The sequence below is a fragment of the Pectinophora gossypiella genome, chromosome 3, assembly GCF_024362695.1.
Source record: "Pectinophora gossypiella chromosome 3, ilPecGoss1.1, whole genome shotgun sequence".
NCBI lineage: Eukaryota > Metazoa > Arthropoda > Insecta > Lepidoptera > Gelechiidae > Pectinophora > Pectinophora gossypiella.
Window position 1 is genome coordinate 4,062,379 of NC_065406.1, and position 23,510 is coordinate 4,085,888.

Below are 23,510 nucleotides of genomic sequence, written 5' to 3' on the forward strand. Positions count from 1 at the left end.
TTTAGAAGTCCAGGGGGGTTAAAATAGCCACATCAAAATCTAAGAAAGCAATATTGCAATTTGACATTTGCGCATATAAAAGTAAGTGCGCAATGCAAACAAATGTCAAATTGCAATATCGCTTTCTTAGATGAATAGCTTCGATGTGGCCATTTTAACCCCCCAGGTATGCTCAATCCTATGACAAGCCGCCATTGCTAGCCTATTGATGACGTAATTGTTACCATGCAATTGGTATATCCAACACTCCACTTTTATTTTTGAAATTTAAGCGAATTACTGACTAATGTATTTAATTACTATTATTTGTCACATATATAAAAATTCAAAGAAGATGTAAAAGTAGATACTACGATCAATTTACATACGTCAGTTCTGTCGTCGACTACATTCACTTTCTCGACACTTATATTATAAAATAACTTTTATAATTTACGACTTTCAATAGAGACGACTGCAACATATCACAAGTAATGACCAACTGTAACATTTCAACAGATTTCAATATAGCATGGCGGCAAATCATAATAAACGATTGAGCTAATATACTCGTTTGAACTATCCATTTAGCTACATCATGAACGTTCCAGCATTACAGTATCTAATATGTGGGTCAAACAATACTATTGTCATATAATGGAAAACATGTAGGTATTATATTGTCTTGATTTTGAAGGGATTTTTCCCGTTGATTATTTTCCCTTTGTTTTACTGATTAAGAGAAGGGTTCCCGTATATGATAGAATAATAATAACAAACGATTAATATTATACAGAGTGTCAGTGATATCGTATATTTGGAGCATTGCACTCTATGGAAGTGAAACGTGGACTATGACACAGAGAGACAGAGAGAGGTTGGAAGCGTTTGAGATGTGGTGTTGGCGAAGGATGGAGGGTATAAGCTGGACTGAAATGGTGTCAAATGAAAAAGTGCTGGAACGAGTTAAAGAAAAGAGAACCATATTGAAGACTATAGAGAACCGGAGAGGAAATATGATTGGCCACCTGATACGACACGATTCATTTATAACAAACATTCTCTCTCTCTCTATTTAAGAGCTGCGCTCTTGTCGGTGGAGTAACTGCCATTCCTCTCTTCTTCCAAACAAACATAGAAGGAAAAATTGATGGGAAGAGAGGAAGGGGTAGACCTGGGATAACATTTATGAAACAAATAAAAGAGAAGGTGCAGGTCGTGTCGTATCGGGAGGTGAAGGTTTTGGCGGGAAGAAGAGAGGAATGGCGGTTACTCCACCGACAAGAGCGCAGCTCTTAAATAGAGAGAGAGAGAGAGAGAGAGAGTGACATCGTAACGAAAACTTTGAGAGATGATTCAGACCATGATTCAAGTTGATATCAAGTAGAAATGTTCCACCAGTTCGTTTCGGTTTCAGAAGTTCACCAAGCGATGCTGTAATTTAAGCTATCGGTTCTTGTTAGTTCCGGTTTCACGGGGAATGCAAAACTGCTATCCATATTAGTCAATCGGCGCAACTTTTGGCAAATAAACGCCCGAATATCCGATCACTGCTCATCATCATAGGTTATACTCTATTAACGTAGCAAGACTAGAATCACAGTAGGACAGAAATATACTGTCGCCTAGCGCGAAAGAGACTAGAGATATGTCCCTTTCGCACTAACGGTATACAGCTTAGTACGAAAGAGACGAAAGATATGTCACTCTAATCATGTTAAATCCCTCCGCATCAGGAAGTCTAAGTAGCAAAACGTCTAGCAGAGTAAAACGCCTAATGAGCAGTGTTCCTAACTAGCGATTCGCCTATGTAGCTAAACGCTTAACTTCTTATCGTGTGGGTTATGAGGTGGATTACCAACCTCATCAACCCTAGTGTCAGGGTTATTATTGAGCCGCCAAAGGCCCCTGACATGGCTCATGTAACGACTACATGCTTACATCAGTAAGTAGTAACCGGGACCAACGGCTTAACGTGCCTTCCGAAGCACGGATCATCTTACTTGTTGGACAATCAGGTGATCAGTCTGTAGCGTCCTAACAAAACTAGGGATCATTTTTGTGATATGCCCCCACCGGGATTCGAAACCGAAAGACTAACTATCAAGTGAATATAGCAGAACGTAGGGTATAGGTACCATACTGCAGTAAACTAATATGGTCGCTGTTGCCAGGATAATGCGTGTATGACGTATTGTGTGACTCAGTAGCAACATGTGACTAGGATGAATGGTTTAGTAACAGTTAGGTATACAATAATAATACTCAGTTTAATTCCAATCGACTATTATTTACTTATTATTTATAGGTCGTATACCTACTTACTATTTGGTTTGTTTTTACGCAATAAATGCTTATATTTTTTCTTCTCTGCCAAGACAGTGTGTCTATTAAACTACCATCTTTAGTAGACTTAGGCATGTTCTACCAAATAAGCTGTGTTATAGCGTCTCTTTATACCATTATCTGTCAGACGCGTATAAACAAATGTGTAAGATCAAGCATGAATTAAATGTTTACTTCAAAAAATAAAATACCCAATTCTTCATAAGTAGATGTAATTACTGAACACTTCAGAGTCGTCACGGAGCAAAAAAGGAAGAATTGGCATGTGAATGTGGCCCCGTTACGAACAAGCCGGCCCTAAAGCATCTTAAAGTGCGTAACACAACATTATTTTTAGCAAAAATTGTAGAATAAAGAATAATAATGCGTATAGATCGGTAACTCTTCGCCCCGCACCGAATCGTAATGGGCGCAAAGTTAGATTTACCTCACCCCCTCTGGGTCTTACTTTAGTCTAAATGGCAGTAGAACGCTAAAGAGGCATTCAAAAAAATATATCTTTATTCAGTAGGTAACATAGTTACACTTTGAATCGTCAATTTTTACATAACGAACGTCTCATCCGCCTAAAACTACTGCAGCTTCTCACAACCTATATAGCCGAGGAAAAGAAGCTGCAAGAAAAACCTCGGCACAGGGCTCTAGGCGTTCTTTAAAAAAATAAATAAACTATTGTTATACAATACGTTAAGCTATGATGTACTTACTGGAGACCTGGCTGACGGCCTCGGCGATGTGGCAGCGGAACACATGGCAGCGGTAGACGGCGGACTCCTTGGTCTCGCCGTGCGACCACGTGAACGCGAAGCATGCCGCCACAGGCGAGCCCGCCGCGCCGCGCGCGTAGAACGATATGCGGTTGACAGAGTACCGCGTCATCACGCTGTTCGTGTCCGCCTGGTACAACCTGTCGAAGTTAATGGTACATTACGACACCAAGAATTATTTCATAAATCAATACACGGATTTTCGTCTTAAAACAATTGAATGTCGTTTAAATTACCGGTGACCCCGGTGGAGACATACCACAAAAATCACTTTGTGATCCCTAGTTTGGTTAACATATTACAGGCTGAGAAACTGATTGTCCGAGGGTAAGATGATCTGTGCTTCTCGTCCCGGCTGCTATCGACCTATGTAATCGTTACATGAACCATGTCAGGGGCCTAAGGCGATATTGACACCATGATGGATGAGGTCGGTTATTGGGGTCGTTCTTCTTTTTTATCGACAATAAAAAGACATTTTCTCGATTTATCGGATTTAACATCTTTAAAATTATAACGGCAATAAATATTTTAAAACATCATATAAAGATGTGTCTGTAGAGGACTATTTAGTGGTTCTCTTTATCTTGGTAACATACTTTTCTTTGCAGGCGCATTCCAAAAAATATTGTGACAGAGTGGCCCTTTTCATCGGAGACAGCATTTCAATTTACCACTCTGTCACATAATTTTGTGAAAAACGATCAAGCTACGTTAATAACTAATTGAGGAACCGATTAGTATTTTGCTTGTATTTTGAGTATAATAAGATAACTATATTTTTGGACAATCAAAACATGAAATAAAATTCTAAAACATAACTTATCAGAAGCAGAACGAAGGACAGATCATTGTCGATAAAAAAGAAGAACAACCCATTGACATAATACCTTGTGGAATCTCATGACAAAGATATAAAGATCGAGGGGACGCCTGTGCACAGTAGTGGGACGTATACAAACTGTTTATGTTTTATGTTATGTAATAATTTATTACATATGGGATGTATGAAAGTGTAGTTAAAAGAGTAAGGTAATATAAGATGAACGAGTAAGAGAGAGACAGGTACGTGAGACCGAGATGCAAGATACGTGTGTGAAAGAGAAAAGATACGAATGAAGACATATTAGGTTGAACAGAGTGGAAGAGCGAGAGGTATGATAAAAGCAACGGAGAGAAGAGGAGTGGAGAACATGGATGCGCGTCGCTGAAGGCGTTTTTCTGTACTTCGAATATTAAGGTACAAAAGAGGGGGGGGGGGATAAGGGGTGAATATTAGGGTTATTCTGTGCTGTAAAATATCATTCAAAGATCATTTCCCGCTCCCTCTCACATACATTGTTGATAATTGAAATAGGTAGTACATATTTCGTGTAGCGGATAAAAGTTTATAAATGCCGATGCTTCGCCGTCCGCTCCGATTAAGCGTTCACTTGCACAGCTTAAGAGTAGCTAAGCTTAATATAAACAAAGATGTATATAATATGCTCCATACCCCCTCCGGTTGATTGAGGGGAGGCCTGTGCCCAGCAGTGGGACGTATATAGGCAGTTTATGTTATATTATGTATATAATATACTAACACAACAAGCCCCTGCGAGCACACAGGGATGGAGATAGAGACGGCGATGCCATCCCGGCTCTCGGGCATGGAGCTGAGTTCCTTCATGATGCGCTGGATGTCGTTCTCGTTCTTGGGGTCCGCGATGTTCTGCGCGCCCAGGTAGCTGACGCCGCTGAACACCGTGCATTCTTGGTCCACGTCGGATACTACAAGAAAACAACAAAAATGATAAATATTATCTCAGTGGTCGTCAACCTTTTTGTGGTGTACTTTGATATTGATTCGGCGGATCGCAACACTATTCAATAAGGCCGCCCAAATTGTTTTGTATTCATGTGTTATTTTTTGAAATTTAGTTCTGTGCATTAAGGTATATTTGGTTGTTTGATTGATTGACTAGTGAAACATATTTATTAGATCTTCAAGGAATAGTATACTTCACACCGACCCTCAGCGTGGTGTGGTTCCCCCATCCCGGCTGCCTGAGAGGCCTGTGCCCTGTCCCAAGTGGGAAGTATATAGGGTGTTTACTTTTATTTATAAAGGGTGCTAGTGACATCGTAACGAAAACTTTGAGGGATGAATCAAACCATGATTCTGAGTCGATATCAAGTGGATTTTTCCGTCGCAAAAATAATGTATTTTTTTAGTTATTTAAATTATTTTCAACTCTATACTTTTGCGATGGAAAATTCCACTTGATATTAACTCAGAATAATGAGCTGAATCATCCCCCTTAGTATTCGTTACGATGTCACTTACACCCTGTACAAGTACATACGGTAGCCATACAAGTACTACAAGTAGGTATGGGTGTTAGTGACACCGTAACGAATATTGAGGGGGATGATTCAGACCATGATTCTGAGTTGATATCAAGTGGAATTTCCTGTCAAAAAATTCATGATTTTTTTTGTGTTTTTTTTTAATTATTTTCCTATCCATACTTTTGCGACGGAAAATTCCACTTGATATCAACTCAGAATCATGGTCTGAATCATCCCTTAAAGTTTTCGTTACGATGTCACTAACACCCTGTATACTAGCTGTTACCCGCGACTACGGTCGCGTGAAACCCTACTATTAAAACTATAGAAGTTTCATACAAACTCGCCCAAAACCCCCCCCCCCCCCCCCTAACCCGCGTTCTATACGTAGTACAAACATAAACTAACGCCTATTTCCTACCGGGGTAAGCAGACTATACATAGTATTAGTCCTTATGCTATGCTTTCGCTTTTATGTTATATAATTTACCTTCATCGTCGCTCTCGATGGGTTTCATGTGGTCGTGCTTCTCAGTGGGCGAGGGTGTGGAGTCGTCGGCCGACGCCCCGCCGTCCATCACCTCGTAGAACTTGGACCCGCCCACCAGGCGGCACGAGTCCTGCGCATAACGACAGTTACGATTAACATGATTATCTTTGATTACTCTATTTCTATTCACCACCAACCCGCATTGGTGCAGAGAGGTGGAGTATGCTTCATCCCTCTTCGGTTGCCTTAGGGGAATGTATTTAACATAGCATAATTAGAGTGATATATCTCTTGTCTCTGTCGTACTAAGCTGTATATCGTTAGTACAAAAGAGACATATCTTTCCTCTCTTTCGCACTAAGCGATGTACCGAATCTCTGTCCTGCTATCATTCTAATCATGATTCGTTAAGCCGTTGGTCCCGGTTACTCTTACTGATGTAAGTTAGTAGTCGTTACATGAGTCATGTCAGGGGCCTTAGGCGGTTCAATAGTAACCCTCACCTCATAACTCACAATCCACACGATAGAAGATTCTAATCATACACACATAACATCACGTCTGTATCCCCGAAGGGGTAGGTAGAGGTTACCACTGGTCAGAAATCATTCTAATCATGCTACGTTAAATAGGGTATAAGTATCAATGGTATGTTTTACTATGGGATCGTTGTTTAATGAAGTAATGTAAGGTCAAGAACTATTGTGGTTGTTCTTGACGACGCCTTTGGGAGAGCTGAGTTTTTCCTGACACAGGCAATTTGTTGCTTAAAAGGAAACTCCAATAAACTAATGTACGACTGAATTTATAAATATACATTTTGTTTTTTTTTGGTTCTATACCTGGTTAGTACAAAATTTAACCTGGGTGTTTTTCCCCAAAACTCGGATAAGGATAAAAAGTAAAGAAAATTTTTAAGCGACTTCAAAAAAGCGGGTAGTTAACTTATTTCGTTGATACACGTGAGCGTACTTTTAACAACTCGGGATATAAATACACTTCCGCAGGTACAGAGACCTTATAAGCACGTCCTCTCATTTTTTATTTACTTAGGTAAAGTTTTAAAATAAATATGATATTGTTGCTGATTCCTGTACACACCATCTAATTTTAAGTTGTACCTGTCATTTTCTTATCCGCCGAAAAGGAAACGGACAGCATAAAATTTACACACGTCAATTTCAGGCAGGAATATTAAAAAACCCTCCCAATTTTTTATATCGGCCAATAACCCGACAGAATTAAGTTCACAGCACACGTCAAACGGTTTGCATACCAGAGAGATGCCTATTTTATTCGCCCGCGTTGTTCGTTCATTTTAAAATTAACAGTTGTCAATTATACGTCATTTTCCTTTTCGGCGGATAAGAAAATGACGGGTATAACTTAAAATAAAATTAAGAGGTGTCTGCAGGAATCGGGGCCACTGTTTATCCTGACTACTTTACTAGTTATATGTCTATAATACTAGTCTACACTGGTTTTACAGGCTACCTATCAAATCCGCGGGAAATTGGACACGGATATCAAAACTTCGCTACTCCCCGTCTATAAAACTCTGGAATCTGACGTGGAATACGATTCTTTGCCCTGGATTCACATCGATCGCGCCATTAAAGTAGGTATTAGGTCATCCCCGGGACTCCCAACTATCCAAGACAATCGCGTCGGACTAAACAGGAAAATATTTCTCATAAGGAAATTGAACCACCTGGTGGTAACAATAACGTTCACGTTTAAATATCACGTTGAAACGACACTAAAGAAAATATTTATTTAATTACGAATACGTGTGTCGGAACATGATTTATTACTTTGGGTGTTTCTTTTATTAGACAATTGATAACACGTGGATTTGTGCCCAGTTAATGGCAATTACAGCCTCCGTGGTCTAGTGGTTAGAGCGTTAGGCTCACGATCTGGAGGTCCGGGTTCGATTCCCGATGGGGACATTGTCGAAATCACTTTGTGAGACTGTCCTTTGTTTGGTAAGGACTTTTCAGGCTTGAATCACCTGATTGTCCGAAAAAGTAAGATGATTCCGTGCTTCGGAGGGCACGTTAAGCCGTTGGTCCCGGCTATTAGCCGTAAAAACACCTCCACCAACCCGCAGTGGAGCAGCGTGGTGGAGTATGCTCCATACCCCCTCCGGTTGATTGAGGGGAGGCCTGTGCCCAGCAGTGGGACGTATATAGGCAGTTTATGTAATGGCAATTATAGGCTCGCCCCCTATTACATGGGACTCAAACATAGCTGGCGAGAAGTGAGTGTACTATTACTCTGCCTACTCCTTTAAGAATGCAGGCGTGATGCCGTTATGTTTGTTTGTTGTTATTATTTTGGGACGGTACATTATTGACTTCTCAAAAGGGCGACAAAGTTAAGGTTGCGTGGTTATCAAAATGTCAACAGAAAGCTTCTTAGGAGTGAACACAGTCATCATCATCATATCCCTAGCATTATCCCGTTTTTCACGGGGTCCGCTTACCTAACCTGAAGATTTGACAGGTCCGGTTTTATACAGAAGCGACTGCCTGTCTGACCTTCCAACCCGCGAAGGGAAAACCAGCCCAATACAGGTTAGGTCAGGTTCGGAGTGCACACAGTATTATACAACAATAATTTTACGTAATTTCATATATAAAAAGACTTCTAGTTAATTATTAAGGTATTCCACTGCCAAGAATGTACAAGTTATTTAGAATATAAGAAACAATGGTGGGGCGAATTGATTATTTCTTTCGTAAAAATGAGAAATTATCAACGCACACAAATTATAGCACAACCGTAACATTTGACGTAAGTAATTAACAGTTTTCCACGTGTTTTATTTACCTGAAGAACAATATACGAAGTTTTCCCGAAAGTCATTTTTGACACTGTTTCTTACACTTATTTTAAATTTAAATTAATTTAAATAATTTAGTTTTCCCCGACACGTTTGCCGGCTGCCGGTCGGATACTGGAAATGTTATTGAAAGGCTGAGTGAATCATATGCTTTGAGTTATCTGTCCCTCCGTATACAATTATAAAATGTCCCGTGTATTTGTTATGATAGCATGCAAATAATAAACTGCATTAAAAATATTGCCAAGTTTACGCGCTTTACACATTCTAGGAACTTTCGAGTTTGTTTTGATAACTTAGAGTACCATTTAGCGCAATATCAGCAATCCTTATGCGGTCAATATTTGATTTGTTAAGCAATATTTGATCCTGTATTGGTTTAGCTGAAGTATAAAGTATTTTAAACTTGTTTTCTTTATAAGATAAACGAAGTTTGTCCTTACGTTTCCCCGACTTAAAAAAAAAACACAATATCGACTTTAGACATTTTGGTAATGAGCACATACATAAACTGACTCCCGCAATCTCTAATAGGCTTAGCTGAGTCACAAGCAATCAGATGGATGGATATGACGAACCGTGTGGTAATGTTCCATCACGTTAGAAACGACACAATCCCTTTGTCGATTTCTACATGTCCAGGAAGATAACAAGTGCGCAAGAATAGACTGCAATGCGTGCCTAGTTATATGGTTTAATGTAGTTACAATTTTAACATAGACATATGAATATATGTTGTGGTAAACCGTCATGCTTCTCAATTGAGGAGCGCCGGTTCTGGACTTGCACCAATGAGTTATTAATTTATCTCACTAACACAGTTGGCACGATCATTATAGACAGCGTTACAGCCTACTACGTTAGTCTAACAGAAATCTCGATGAGGTGTGGGTACTTAGTTCATCTTGCGTTGGAGCATTAATATGTATACACTTTGGTACCATGCCACATTAACTTTTTTGACAAATTGAACTGTAAGTCTCACTAAATGTCAAATATGTTAGTGCGACAGAGTCTTAAAGTGGGTACATTATATTGCTCATGACTGTACCTCTGACTTCCCCAATTGGGATATAGTCGTGAGCTTATGTTATGTTACTTATGAATAACATTTCAATGATCCCAGTTACCTTGTTAATGACGAATGAAGTCATCTCCAGAATTTAATTAAAGCAACACCAACAACCACACACTATCTAATGTCATTCATTATCAGAAGGTTACGCACTCACGAGTTTTAACACAATTTTTGTTAACAACCCACATTTCAAATTGTCACTTCACATTCCATTGTTTTAGTACACAGTAATGGCCATTCCTGGATTCACCAGAAGGAGTTCTGAAGACACAAACGACAACAAATAAATGTGTGTTCTGAGGGAACTATCATAGCCTCTATGTGCTCAATAACAGAATCTCAAATCAGTCTGAAGCCGGTTCAAGCCTTTTATACCTAACATAATAATTCGCGGCGTCGCGATGCCAAGCGCAAGCGGTGCGGCCCAAGTGGCAGTAACAAGCCCAATGAACGCACAATGGCTTGGAACCAAAACAGTGACAATTATCGCTCGATTGTAAGGTGCAGTTTACATTAAAGACGAATTCCGAAGAGCTTCACATGTGGGTGTTTTGGAATTTATTTGGATAACATGTTTTGCCGACAGGTTTTGCGAAGGATAGACTTTATGAGATAGATATTTGATATATCACGTCATTCTTAGCAGTTTGTTCTGCTCACAAGAGATGTCCTTAATCATTATATTCAATAACTTGTTGACCGAAAGCATAGAATAAGGAATCATACAACGTATAGACCGGCATTTCTCCGCTCCCCACCAGCGTCTGAGCTGGACTCACCCCCCCCCTCGAACATAGTTTAGATTAGAATTATATGGTGTCAGAAGTGTGTAGTTAAATATCAAAGTCCGTTAAGTCCACTCTAAGTGAAATGTGGGAAATGGACGAATATGTTTTTAGCTAAAAGATTAAACATTTTTAGTGTTTTCTAGATAATATATTATTCAGTTTGGTGATACATTTGCTATTTCATTTTAAAAACTAACATATTTATAATAAAAAAGGTGGAAAATCGGGTAAAAGTTTGGACATACCGGATATTGATATGTATTAGCGAAACGTACCGGTGTTTGAAAAAAATTGTCGTGGACTTAACGGTTTTTGATAAATAGTTACTAAACTTACCTGGGTTTGATAAACACCAATGTAAACTGGACGTACTCAGGGCATGCTAATTATATTTTATGAATAAATGAGTTTATAATAAAAAATGACAGTTATTGTGACCAAAATATTTATTTTTAAGAAATAAAATCAAAAACACTTATACAAAATCTAAAACTTCTTGCATCTCATATTCTTCCGAATTGTTTATAATTTCCTCTTCTCTCTCTCCAATCATTGGTACAACATTACTTTGCAAAATATTTTTATAAAATTGTAGTTCAGATATTTGATCCCATTGAGGCCCAAAATGTTTTTGCAACAAATGAAGCACATTCCTGATTAATATTTTTAGCTTGTGCACATATTACTATTATACACTCATTATTAACTCCTTTAAACCCTAAAACTCACGTTTTTACTGTAGAATCCTGTCCTCGATTACGCTAAAATAAACGATATTTTATTATAATTTTTAAATTAAATTACCTATGTATGAAACACAAAGTTTGTCCAAGTACGACCCTGTACTTCACAGTTTAAGATGGGAACATAACTACTGTGTTGGTGTTTCACTTACCTTTTCTCTTTTTCCTCAGCTAGTTTAAGCTGAGATTTTGATGTTAGCTTTTTTTTGGCTTTATCAGGATCCAGTACACATAAATTTGGAGTATTTTCACTCATTTTTTACCAAAAACCAACGAATATAAAAGAGGACACGCAGCGTTGCACTCCCGGTAACTCGACGGAATGGCAGCCATCTTTGCGCGACGCTTAACTCTGATTGGCTAATACGGACATGCCTGATATTGATAAACAGTTGTCAGTGGACTTGCCGGGATATGATATAAATCAACAATTTTAACCGTTATTTTCATATAGTTTTAATGCACGTACCGTGTTTTGGTAAAAACTAACTTATGAAGATTTTAATTTCAAATTTGGCGGCATTCATAGTTTAGTTTTGAGTAGGGGTGTGACTTACCGGAGTTTGATATTTAACTACACAAGTCACACACACAGATGCGCGTATACGATAATGCCAATGTGTTGTGTCTGTGTAAAACGAGGTTGTTTGTATAAACTGTCCGGGGCGTGCCGAAAGTACGAAACTTGATGAGACTTAATAAGATTTATTATAGCACAGCTCTTGAAAATAATCTATATAACTCCTAAAGTATGCACTCGTGAAATATGATTAATATTATATCAGAAAAATCACTTCTAAAAGAACTCTTTTGATTTGTTTTCCATTCCACGTTCGTTTGTATGCACAAATCGTCGTATATTTGCATGGAGTATGCAGATTGAGTTCTTTGTGGTCGCTGAATCAACGTGGGCCCGGCGCGAGCTCAATAAATCTATTAAATTAAAGACAAGCGGTTCGCCGTCGACCTTAAGCAGATAATGTATGCCATATCTTGACTCATCTTGATGTATATTACATGTATCACTTGAGTTTAGGTGTATATGTTCACTCTAAAGTCTGTGGACATATGACCTAGTATAGCCTTGGAAAAAATAAGACGAAAACCTTAATATAGTATTAGTCTAATGCAGGATTTTCAAGAACTTTCAAGGACTCAAGTAATTTTAGTCTCACGAACTTTTTGTTAGACATGTCTCCACCGGGAACCTAACCCATGACCTTCGAATAGTGAGCTCAACGCTCAACGCCGGTATTATGGTACTGGAATCATGAGACTATCTGACAGCGGATAAAGAAATTAGTATACAGGGTGTTAGTGACATCGCAACAAATACCGAGGGGATGATTCAGCTCATTATTCTGAGCTTATATCAAGTGGAAATTTCCATCGCAAAAGTATAGAATTAAAAAATATATGACGAATCTTGCGACGGAAAATTCCAGTTGATATTAACTCAAAATCATACATGGGCTGAATTATACCCCTGAGTATTCGTTACGATGTCACTAACACCTTGTATAGTGACCAGTGCTGTTGTACTGACAATCAGTAGTGTAATATTACCCTAATGTATTTATCGTATTAGCACATAAATTCGGCTACTGAATCACTACTACACACGACTAAACTTGCTCGATTTATTTGACACACTATTATAATGAGGTCAAGGTTTTATTAATCAGATATACTTACATACATACTTAAAGTCACGCAAGTGATCCATAAAGGGGTAGGCAGAACCACAAGTAATCGAGACAAATTACCTACACTTTTATTCATACGAAGCCCTGAGGTTGCGATGAACGGTATACATAATATTGGTCCATTATTTTTTTATGTCAAATTAAACATCAATACACAATGAAGATATTCGAATGAAAGATAAAATATACACTACGTCCTGTTACATCATTAAACATAATATAAGCTCACGACTATATCGCAATTGTGATAGTCAGAGGTACGTCCATAGCAGGATGAACTAAGTACTGAGTACCCACACCTCACCGAGCTTTCTGTTAGACCAACGTGATAGGTAACGAGCATTATCGACGTCTATAATGGTCGAGCCTACTGTGTTAGTGAAAACTGCACTTACGAATTATCTCATTGGTGTAAGGCCGGGTTTCCACTGACGCGGAGATGGGCGGAGAAGAGCGGAGATGTGCGGATTAGACCAATCACAGCGTTCGAGAGAGCGAAAAACGAAGACGCTCTGTCACTCTCTCCCTCACGGTGATTGGTCGATTCCTGCTCATCTCCGCACAGCTCCGCGTCAATAGAAACGCCGCCTAAGGCCGGGGTTCCACTGACGCGGAGATGGGCGGAGAAGAGCGGAGATGTGCGGATTAGACCAATCACAGCGTTCGAGAGAGCAAAAAACGAAGACGCTCTGTCACTCTCTCCCTCACGGTCATTGGTCGATTCCTGCACATCTCCGCTCCTCTCCGACCAGCTCCGTGTCAATGGAAACGCAGCCTAAGTCCGGTACCGTGGTTCGAACCCGCGATCTCCGATTGAGAAGCAAGCCGGTGTACCACAAGACCACAGTGCCTTTATTAAAATTGTAGCTACATCAAACCATATAACTAGGTACGCATTCTAGTCTATTCTTGCGCACTTGTTATCTTACTGGACATGTCGTAGAAACCGACAAAGGGATTGTGTCGTTTCTAACGTGCCATTATTAAACAGGACCACGGTGACTCTAGTAAACCCACACAAATATGGGAATGGGATGGTATGATTGCGATGTCACAATAAGATGTTAAAAATGGCGACGCATTTTTGACATAATACTGTAATGCGCCATGGATGACCTACTCTAGTTCTGTTGCTCTAATTCGGTAGCACATTTAGACCAACATTCCTGAAGTTTCCTTAAGGTCCTCTAGACTAGCGCAAACCTTCATATTCATTTGTTTATTGCAAAGTCACAATAAGGTGTTACATGGTAGTAGATACGAGTGCAAGGGCTATGTCCGGCCAAGTAGTTAATGCCATCTGCGGCAAATCTACAATAAGTCACGTCAAAAAAAAAGTGCAAGGGCACAGCAACATAAGAGGTGACAGCAGCTTTATTATAACAATGTTGTAAAGTAACACATAAAAAAGTCTTTAACGGCCTCTGTAGTCCAGTGGTTGAGCGTTAGGCTCACGATCCGTAGGTCCCGGGTTCGAATCCCGGTGGGGAAATATCACAAAAATTACTTTGTGATCCTTAGTTTGGTTGGGACATTACAGGCTGATCACCTGACTGTCCGGAAGTAAGATGATCCGTGCTTCGGGAGGCACGTTAAGCCGTTGGTCCCGGTTACTACTTACTGATGTAAGTAGTCGTTACTTGAGTCACGTCAGAGGCATTTGGCGGCTCAATAGTAACCCAGACACCAGGGTTGATGAGGTTGGTAATCCACCTCTCAACCCACACGAGAGAAGAGAATAAAAAATCTTTGCCTTTGGGCTTTTGAGTAAACTGAGTCAAGTACCAAAGCCAAAGGCACAACAACAATCAACAACCGGGGCGACAATCAGCTACTATCGATTAATAATAATGTTTTTACCAATCAGAACAGGTATTTTACTGGGTCAAAGATAGATTATAAAATCCTTATCTAGAAATAAAAGCCAGTTTATGATGGTCCAAAATCAATATCTTATTTTTCTTTTGTGATTAATTACCCCCGACGGTATGGAGACCGTACGTGCGCTTAGAGTGAGATAAAGATAAAGAAAGAGAAAGTTTAAATTTAAGTTTGAGTTTAAGTTTAGTTTAGTTTAGTGTGAGAGGAAGTTTAATGTTTGTGCAAACCTATGTTGCCATCTATCTCCAAAACTACTAGTCCGATTTTGATGCGGTTTTCAGTGATAAACTTCGGGTTTGATTGGTCCATGTTCTTACGATGTTATAGCCTTTATTGATGACGTCTCACGCCAATATTTCCATACAAACTTGAAGGTAACTTCCATTTTGACGTTACGTAAAAAGTATCTCAACTATTTTAGGTTGTGAAGTAGCTTATTCGTCTTAAATTTTCCGAGAGAGTACTGTTTTTTTTTGTGATGTTATGTTGTTCTGCGTCCCGCCCGTTCTAAAAAATACAGATTATCGAACAGCCTTATTTGACAGATGCTATACCAATGATAAACGGTTGGCAAAGGGACTGTGGCTTATTGTTTTGGGTTTTGCATCTCGCTTACTCGACTGCCTAGGAGCGCGGCTGTGGAGTACTGTCTGTCCATTATGCACGGCCAATGCGCCATACCATTATCGCTTTTTGGTGCCACGAAGGATCGAAGGGACTATGGTTCCGTTATTAGTAGGTAGGCGAACCAACACCCGCGGTCCCTATTTTTTTGTCTAATCGTAGCTACTCTGCCATAAAGCCAAACTATACCCATAATTCGACTTTTAAATATAACCTTCAGAATTTCGCGCCTTATTTACTGGTTGTTGTAGTTGGCTTATAACACTTCAAATTGAAGCTGTGATAACGCAACCGCCGCTAACAGTCTTGCTCGACATTAGACCGGCGGGTTCAATAGAGCCATTACATAATTTAATGGATACAGGCAAACAACTTTATTACCAACAAATATAGGTTAAAGTTAATGACGTGTGGTTAATTGAGCTTCGGGTATAAAACGAGAATCTACAAAGTAATGAAAGCGTAGTAGGGACGAGATTGTATTTGTGGCAAAAGTAAAGGTACTGTATTCAACTTCTGTTTCTTAGAAGTCATATCAATGCCACGGCCTCCGTGGTCCAGTGGTTGAGAGTTGGACTCACGATCCGGAGGGTTCGAATCCCGGTGGGGACATATCACAAAAATCACTTTGTGATCCCTAGTTTGGTTAGGACATTACAGGCTGATCACCTGATTGTCCGAAAGTAAGATCCGTGCTTCGGAAGGCACGTTAAGCCGTTGGTCCCGGTTACTATTTACTGATGTAAGTGAGTAATCGTTACATGGGCCATGTCAGGGGCCTTTGGCGGCTCAATAATAACCCTGACACCAGGGTTGATGAGGCTGGTATTTCACCTCACAACCCACACGATAAGAAGAAGAATGCCACAATGAGGGTCTTTCCAATAGGCGTTCCCCAAAAACACGATAGATGGCGTTGTTAAGTTTTTTCTTTGTTTAAACTTCTAATTTCATAGATAACCGACATATGCATCTTTTGTCTTTGTTTTTGGGTATAAATGATGACCCTTTTGGTGTAATAACACCAAGGTACAATTACAACTTCCACTCATTATTCTGATCAAAATAAAGAGAAGCAATATAGGTAGCAACATTATTCTATACATAATGTGATCCAAATATCAATCAACAATTAGTTTTATATATGCTTCTGTAAGAAAATAAATAATGATTACGTTAAAAGTGAACAACGCCATCTATCGTGTGTTTGGAGAACGTCGCTTGGAAAGTCCGTGAAGCGTGAAGCCAACAAACCAACACAAGTCCTGACTCCGTGTGCAGCAGCAGACTATCCATGACTGCTGAGAATACTTAGGCACTAGGGAAGACAAAAGGGACATACAAAAACAGACGGCCCAGGTAACATTTATCTTCAACAAAGATTTTTTTTCCGGCTGACCAGTAGGGAACATAAAGAACGAATTACATAACATAAATGCACACAATACGGAGGTTCCGCATAAAAAAAAACCACTTTGTTATCCCTAGTTTGGTTAGGGAATTGCAGGCTGATCCGATTGTTCGAAAGTAAAGTTAAGCAGTTAGTCCCGGCTAAAGTAGTCGTTACATGAGCCATGTTGACCACCAGGGTTGACGAGGTTGGTCATTGATCTCACAACCCATATGAAAGAAGAATAAGCTGTAACATACTATTTAGGACAAGTTTCATGTTATCGTTTTTTACTCTGGCGTGTATACAGAATTATGTTAATATGAACTGAGTGATTGCACAGCTGTTGTTATCGAAAGTTATTTGTCCATACGTTACACTTTTCCTTGAACTTGTACGAATTATTATGATAATATACGGGTGTCAATACATGTTACGTTAAAACAGCCGCCCTACCGGGTAAGTGCGAGTGAGACAGAAAGTAAGACCCAGAAGGGGGATTTTTTTTTTTTTTTTTTCGTGACTTATTGTAGATTTGCCGCAGATGGCATTAACTACTTGGCCGGACAAATGGGGAGCGCTGAAGGCTCTCACCCGGTACAACGTTTAAGACAACAGGCCTGAGGGTGCCCAGTTGGGCGCGAACCTCGGCTCAGGGCGTCGTCTGAGAGGAAAAATATTTGAAAGAATTAATCGACCCTAGTGGGTCGATAGCGATAAGCGCTGAATGAGGGAAATCGTCGACCACGCCGGCGGGGTCGGTATCGGGGTCCTGAAGTGTTTGGTGTCGCGAGCTGATTGGCTGCCTCTATGGCTAGGGTAATCGGGTCGTCGGGACCAGAAGGGGGAGTTAAATCTAGTTCGATATAGTGCGGGGTGGAGACTTACCGTTCCAAACGCGGTATTGTTCTTTATTCTAAGCCTACGTTGGTATATTGAAAATAGTAAGTTAGATACAACTGCGGGCCTAGCACCGTAAGCACGCGACTCTTTCTCGCCGCGACAGAGATCATCGGCCTCTTTCTGTGCGGTACTGTGAGAGAGTGACGGGTGACGTATGTCGAGGTGAGAAAGAGTCGCGCGCTTACGGTGCTAAGCCCGCTGGTCGTGGTTAAAATTATTAAGCACAATCAGTGGTTTTGTAACGGCCTCTGTGGTCTAGTGGTTGAGCGTTGGGCTCACGATCCGGAGGCCCCGGGTTCGAATCCCGGTGGGAACATATCACAAAAACTACTTTGTGATTCCTAGTGTGGTTAGGACATTACAGGCTGATCACCTGACTGTCCGAAAGTAAGATGATCCGTGCTTCGGAAGGCCCGTTAAGCTGTTGGTCCCCGTTACTTCTTACTTACGTAAGTATGTAGGCGTTACATGAGCCAAGTTACGGGCCTTTGGCGGCTCAATAATAACCCTGACACCAGGGTTGATGAGCTTGGTATTCCACATCACCACTCACATGATAATAAGAAGAAGTGGTTTCGTCTTAACGTCGTAATAACAGAATCACTGTAGGTATTAAAAATTATAACACACTCTACCAAAGTATTCCAGTGGTTTATAAGAAACAAACTAAACAAACACCTATTCAAAAAGATTTAGCAAACGACGCTGCTCACAAATATTGCTTTTAATATTCAGAAAGGCGTTTAGAATATAACGTCACGCATTTACGTTATAAAAAAGTAAAATTGCAAAAATAATGAATATATTAGAGTACCTACAAACTTTACGATACTGACTGGCCGATCGAATATTCGCGAACGAATGTTCGACAATACGCGCCTTTAATAACAAAAATGCATAAAATTGTCGTTTCACTCCATCAACCTGCAGCGGGTTATAGTGGAGTGGGGTAGAATATATTCAGCTGCTTCGAACGTTGATGATACTACTAGATATCTCTCGTGGGAGTTCTAAAGCCAATGGCCTACCTTAACAATCCTGGAACCGCCAAAGACCTCTATAGTGGCTCATATAACTACTATCTTCTATGAGGTTGATTGCCAACCTCTATCAACCCTGGTGTCAGGCAGGGTTATTATTGAGCCGCCAAAGCCCATGACATGGCTCCCATGGATTGTCAAAGAGATAATACATGCTTCGGAAGGCACGTTTATCCGTTGGTTCCGGTTACTACTTACTGATGTAAGTACGTAGTCCTTACACGAGCTATAACAACTACTTATTTACTTAATAATAGTTTGGGCCAGTGGCTCAATGCGCCTCATCCATAGCACGAATTACTTAGTGACATGAAATTACATTTATACATTAAAAAAAATATTTCTATGCAATAAACGTGCAGCAATCGCAGGTACAAACTATTTAGAAAAGATTCATTTATTAAAGATATCTATCATGACGCAATATGGTTGCGAATTCATCGACCTTCAAGCAATTTCATGATTCAATTATCAACTTTACAAGTCATGTAACAGCTAAAGGGAAGTACAAAACTAAACGTATGTAAGTAATCCTCACCTAGCATTAAACCAATTTGCGGCTAGAATTGAAACGGGGCACAAGTTTACGCTCAAATGAATTCAACGACCGACCAACTCGAACAATCAACAATACTGTAGTATATAAAAATGTGTAGTCGCACATTTAGACACGGTACATTTTACATAAAGTACGGTCAACTACGTAAAATTCTATTCTACCTATATAAAAAACAATAAAATCGACGCTATAAAAACTTTAAGTACATTCCAACTATCATAGCATACATACGACAAAGATAGATAGATCTCGACGCAAAGCGCCAAATACGGAAGACTCGATCGAATCCCTCTTATAACTACACAGAATTCGTTAGGCCAGCTTTATTGTGTGCCGTGTGACCGGATCTTCAAGTCGAAGTTCGGTTTCGCCAGCCACATTGGAGCCCACCACAACAACGACCCAGGATAGATATTTAGGAGTCACCGTCGCGGGTTACGGTTTGGACGACATTTTTTTTTTTTTTCATTTATTGAATGAATGAATGAATGAACATACATACAAACAAAGATAATTTGTCTCATAAGTAATCATTTATTTATTTTAGGATTTAGAAATAGGTCTAAAATGTAGTTCTTTTGTGTAAGTGTAAGTAAATAAATCATTTATCTATCTATCTTATCTACTTGAGATCAGATAAACAGTCATTTTATTATTGAACTCACGAATGGTATAAATGTCGATACCTGTACCTACACAATAAAGCATAGCATAGCTTGTTAGCAAACTTTAATTGCATTTCTACAATCACTAGGTCATAAAAGGCGTTATGTGAAATGTATTTATGATAACTAAGAACATCACTACATAAGCGACTTTTTTTTATACTAGGTATTAGTATAAAAAAGTCGCTTTTTCTGTCCCTATATCCCTATGTTCGCTTAAATCTTTAAAACTACGCAACGGATTTTGATGCGGTTTTTTTAAATAGATAGGAATTCAGGAGGGAGGAAACCTAAAAAGGTTTTTAATGTGATGTCGTAAATAATTTTATTTTTTCCTCAGCATTGCACCCGAGCGAAACCGGGGCGGGTAGCTAGTAATACATATACATAAGCCCCAGCGCGGGCGGCACGGCTTGCACGCCGCGCACCCCTCGAATTACATCGAAGGCTTCGACCAATGGCCGTACGATATTTATCCACGTAGGAAGCATTAGCTGAGTCTCGCAAACCTGTGCCGCACGCACTGATGTTGAAAGCAACGGGCAGAACTACAAATAACCATAATAAAACCTGCAGCTAGTTTTGATACTGATTTAATAATGTTCTTAGATGGATGTGATAAATTAAACAGTTGCTGTAAAAATAGCAACTTTCTACTATTGAATAATAAATTTAAAAAGAAAACTTTAATCTTGTTTATTTTGAACTTTTAAAGTTCCAAAAATAAGTAGTAACACTTAAAAACTCGAAAACACATAGAAAAGTACAAGACGTAAAACATACTGATGCAATAATAGTTACTTGTTTTAGTATCTTGTATGCAGGACATTTTCTATAACTTTTTGTTCTAATTATTTTTATGTAGGACAAACTTTAGCAGTATCAGTGGTGCCGTAAACTATTTCCAAAATCTATTAGTTCAATCATTAACAAACATTAACTAATAATAAGTTAATTTATATTTCAAATTCCACTAACTTCATTTGTGTTATCTTAATGATATGTCTGTTTGTCTCTATTAAATAATAGACGGTCTGCCCATTTACTAATGACCAATACTGGTATTGAAGTAAAAGAATTTTAGAAAGTAATAATTTGGTCCATATTTTTTAAAATATAAGTACATATATAGCAAATATAATAATAAATCTATTGTATATAATTTATTGTAATTTTCTGGCATGCCCTTTTTTTAAAGTCCCTTTACACAATTTCTCATTTTCAACCTCAACATTTAGGCCATTTTTAATTCAATTCAATTATTGACCAATGGCTTTTGTGTGATCACAATTCTGCCAGTAACGTAATGAAGAAAATACACAGTATGGCAGGGTGGAAAATAAAGATGCTTATAATTACTATTTAGGTATGTCCTGGGCATTTTCTATACATACACATACATACAGTAGCACAAGGGAGAGCAGAGACTACGGAATTCAATTTGCTTTGATCCTGACACATTTCTCTTGCTTCCCCCACTCCACTTGTTTCGTTTTTTTTATAGTTTTCTAAATACCATTCTTCAGTCTACCCATAATTTACTAAAGAACTAAATAGGATTAAAATGATATTGTGAAGTTATAAAAAATGCCACACTAACCTGTTCTTTCAGAGTGTTGTCCTGAACAGCAGTGGCTCCATCAACTGCATCTTCCATCTTAGTCTCAGAGTCACTCTCCACTTCAAAGATGACCTTGTATAGGTCAAGGCCCTCGGGTACGTTGGACTCAATATTTGCTTCTGGACGAATTGTCAACTCCTGATTGATAAGCTGACTGCAGCTTATACGAAGTGAACCTTGCAAGTTCTCCGATATTGCCTACAGATAAGATGAAATTGTAAGCTACAAGAAAGTATGTTTATTATATATGTAAAAATGTTTACTTCTAATGTCTATAATATAAATATATATTTAATTTATCAAATTACTATTCAAAAATATATTATCTACACTATAAGGATTTCATAACACTCATGTGGTATTTTTTTTATATATTATACATTTATACATCACATCCACAGCTAATACATTGCATATTTATTTGAACTGAATTGTCTATTGTGAGTGAAACTGAGTACTGTTTGTTAATGCAGCTAATTAATTGTGTGTCATGTAAATTAATTGTATGATAGACTACTATAGAGATGCTGTAGAGGTAGCTATTTACTACACCTACAAGTTGCTCAAGTGCAAACAGCATACCGTAAGTCAATGCAAATATAACGAATGAAGAATTTTTTTTTTTTTTGTTTTGTTTTTCCCCGAAGGGTAAGGCAAAGGGAACTATGCCCATACAGCCATGTCTTACGTATTTTTTTTTCTTGATGATTAATGAAATGATGAAAGGTGATGAATGATGATGATGAAACCTAAGCCCCCACCCTCGGAGTAGACTCCTACTCCGAACCCCAAACGAATTAACTCAAAAGTCCGCATAAACTTTTGAGTTATGAAGCGGCTTCCCGACACGAAGCGAAAATAGGCAGATACACTTTGTTCATTGAATACTCCAATATAATAACACTCGCGAATGTCTTCTGACTAACTTAATGCGATCATTAACCACAAAACACCACTTCGTATTAATTATTTAGATTACTCAATGAAGAAAGCAACTGTCCCGTTCCCGTTTCCCGCCGAAAAGCCAACGAATGAAGAAATAGCGCATACTTACGTCGCTCAAAATGTCTTCCAAATCACAAGACACATTTGTCGAAAGAATTGGCATAGGACTCCCCGTCCGCGATCTGTTGTGGTAAATTTTTACATCTACTGTGTCCGATGCCTCATTTGTGTTATATTCACTGAACTCCATCACTGTATGCTGTTGAAAACAACACAAAAATCCATTTAACTCACAAGCACAACTGAGACTTGCAACGCGCGTCGCACTACAAATAACAATAACGCGTGGTATTCAAAAGGGGACAAAACCAGGACTCTTACCCATTGATAATTAGGTTCTCTTCCGAGAACAAATCATTTTGGGTCCCCAAATGTTTATAGAAAAAAATGCAAAAACTACAAAGCCAAATGCGGCTTGATGGAGGAACAAACAAATGTCAAAATCACTAGGTGCGTTCCGTTTCGTTAGTTTCGTCAACATTCATCGCATATACCTCAGAACAATAACTAAAGCATAGAAGGAAGGCTAAAATAGCAACAGAACTCTATAATTCTGCTCTACTTTATCTTACGGAACCGGCGTAATGTTAGACAAAGACGCATATACAAAAATTGTTTCGTAATTTCGTAGGTTGTCACAAGTTTTTCATTGCCTAGTGTTGGGTTTCACTTTAGTAATATGTCGATAAAATTAAATTTACTTACAATTAATGTCGATAATTTTTTTTACAAGATTTCTTTTTGTA

The 23,510-nt window shown here is 38.9% G+C and overlaps 1 protein-coding gene across 6 annotated transcripts in view; it reads right to left on the reverse strand.

The window, feature by feature from the left end:
- The window catches only part of LOC126379988 (rab GTPase-activating protein 1-like), a 47,184-nt gene extending 23,978 nt beyond the window's left edge, over positions 1–23,206 (reverse strand). For 3 of the 6 annotated variants that reach the window (XM_050029047.1, XM_050029038.1, XM_050029057.1), the window contains exons 1-6: positions 23,086–23,206; positions 22,814–22,963; positions 21,739–21,957; positions 5,914–6,043; positions 4,676–4,862; positions 3,033–3,232 (exon numbers count right to left, since the gene is read on the reverse strand). In XM_050029047.1, the coding sequence (XP_049885004.1) occupies positions 3,033–3,232; positions 4,676–4,862; positions 5,914–6,043; positions 21,739–21,957; positions 22,814–22,954 (877 nt within the window). In that variant the 5' untranslated portion in view covers positions 22,955–22,963; positions 23,086–23,206. Of the gene's footprint in view, positions 1–3,032; positions 3,233–4,675; positions 4,863–5,913; positions 6,044–8,748; positions 8,881–9,891; positions 10,457–19,452; positions 19,579–21,738; positions 21,958–22,813; positions 22,964–23,085 lie in introns of those variants that run through there. The other 3 variants (XM_050029084.1, XM_050029075.1, XM_050029065.1) reach the window with 3 other exon arrangements.
- Positions 23,207–23,510: the final 304 nt, after the last annotated feature.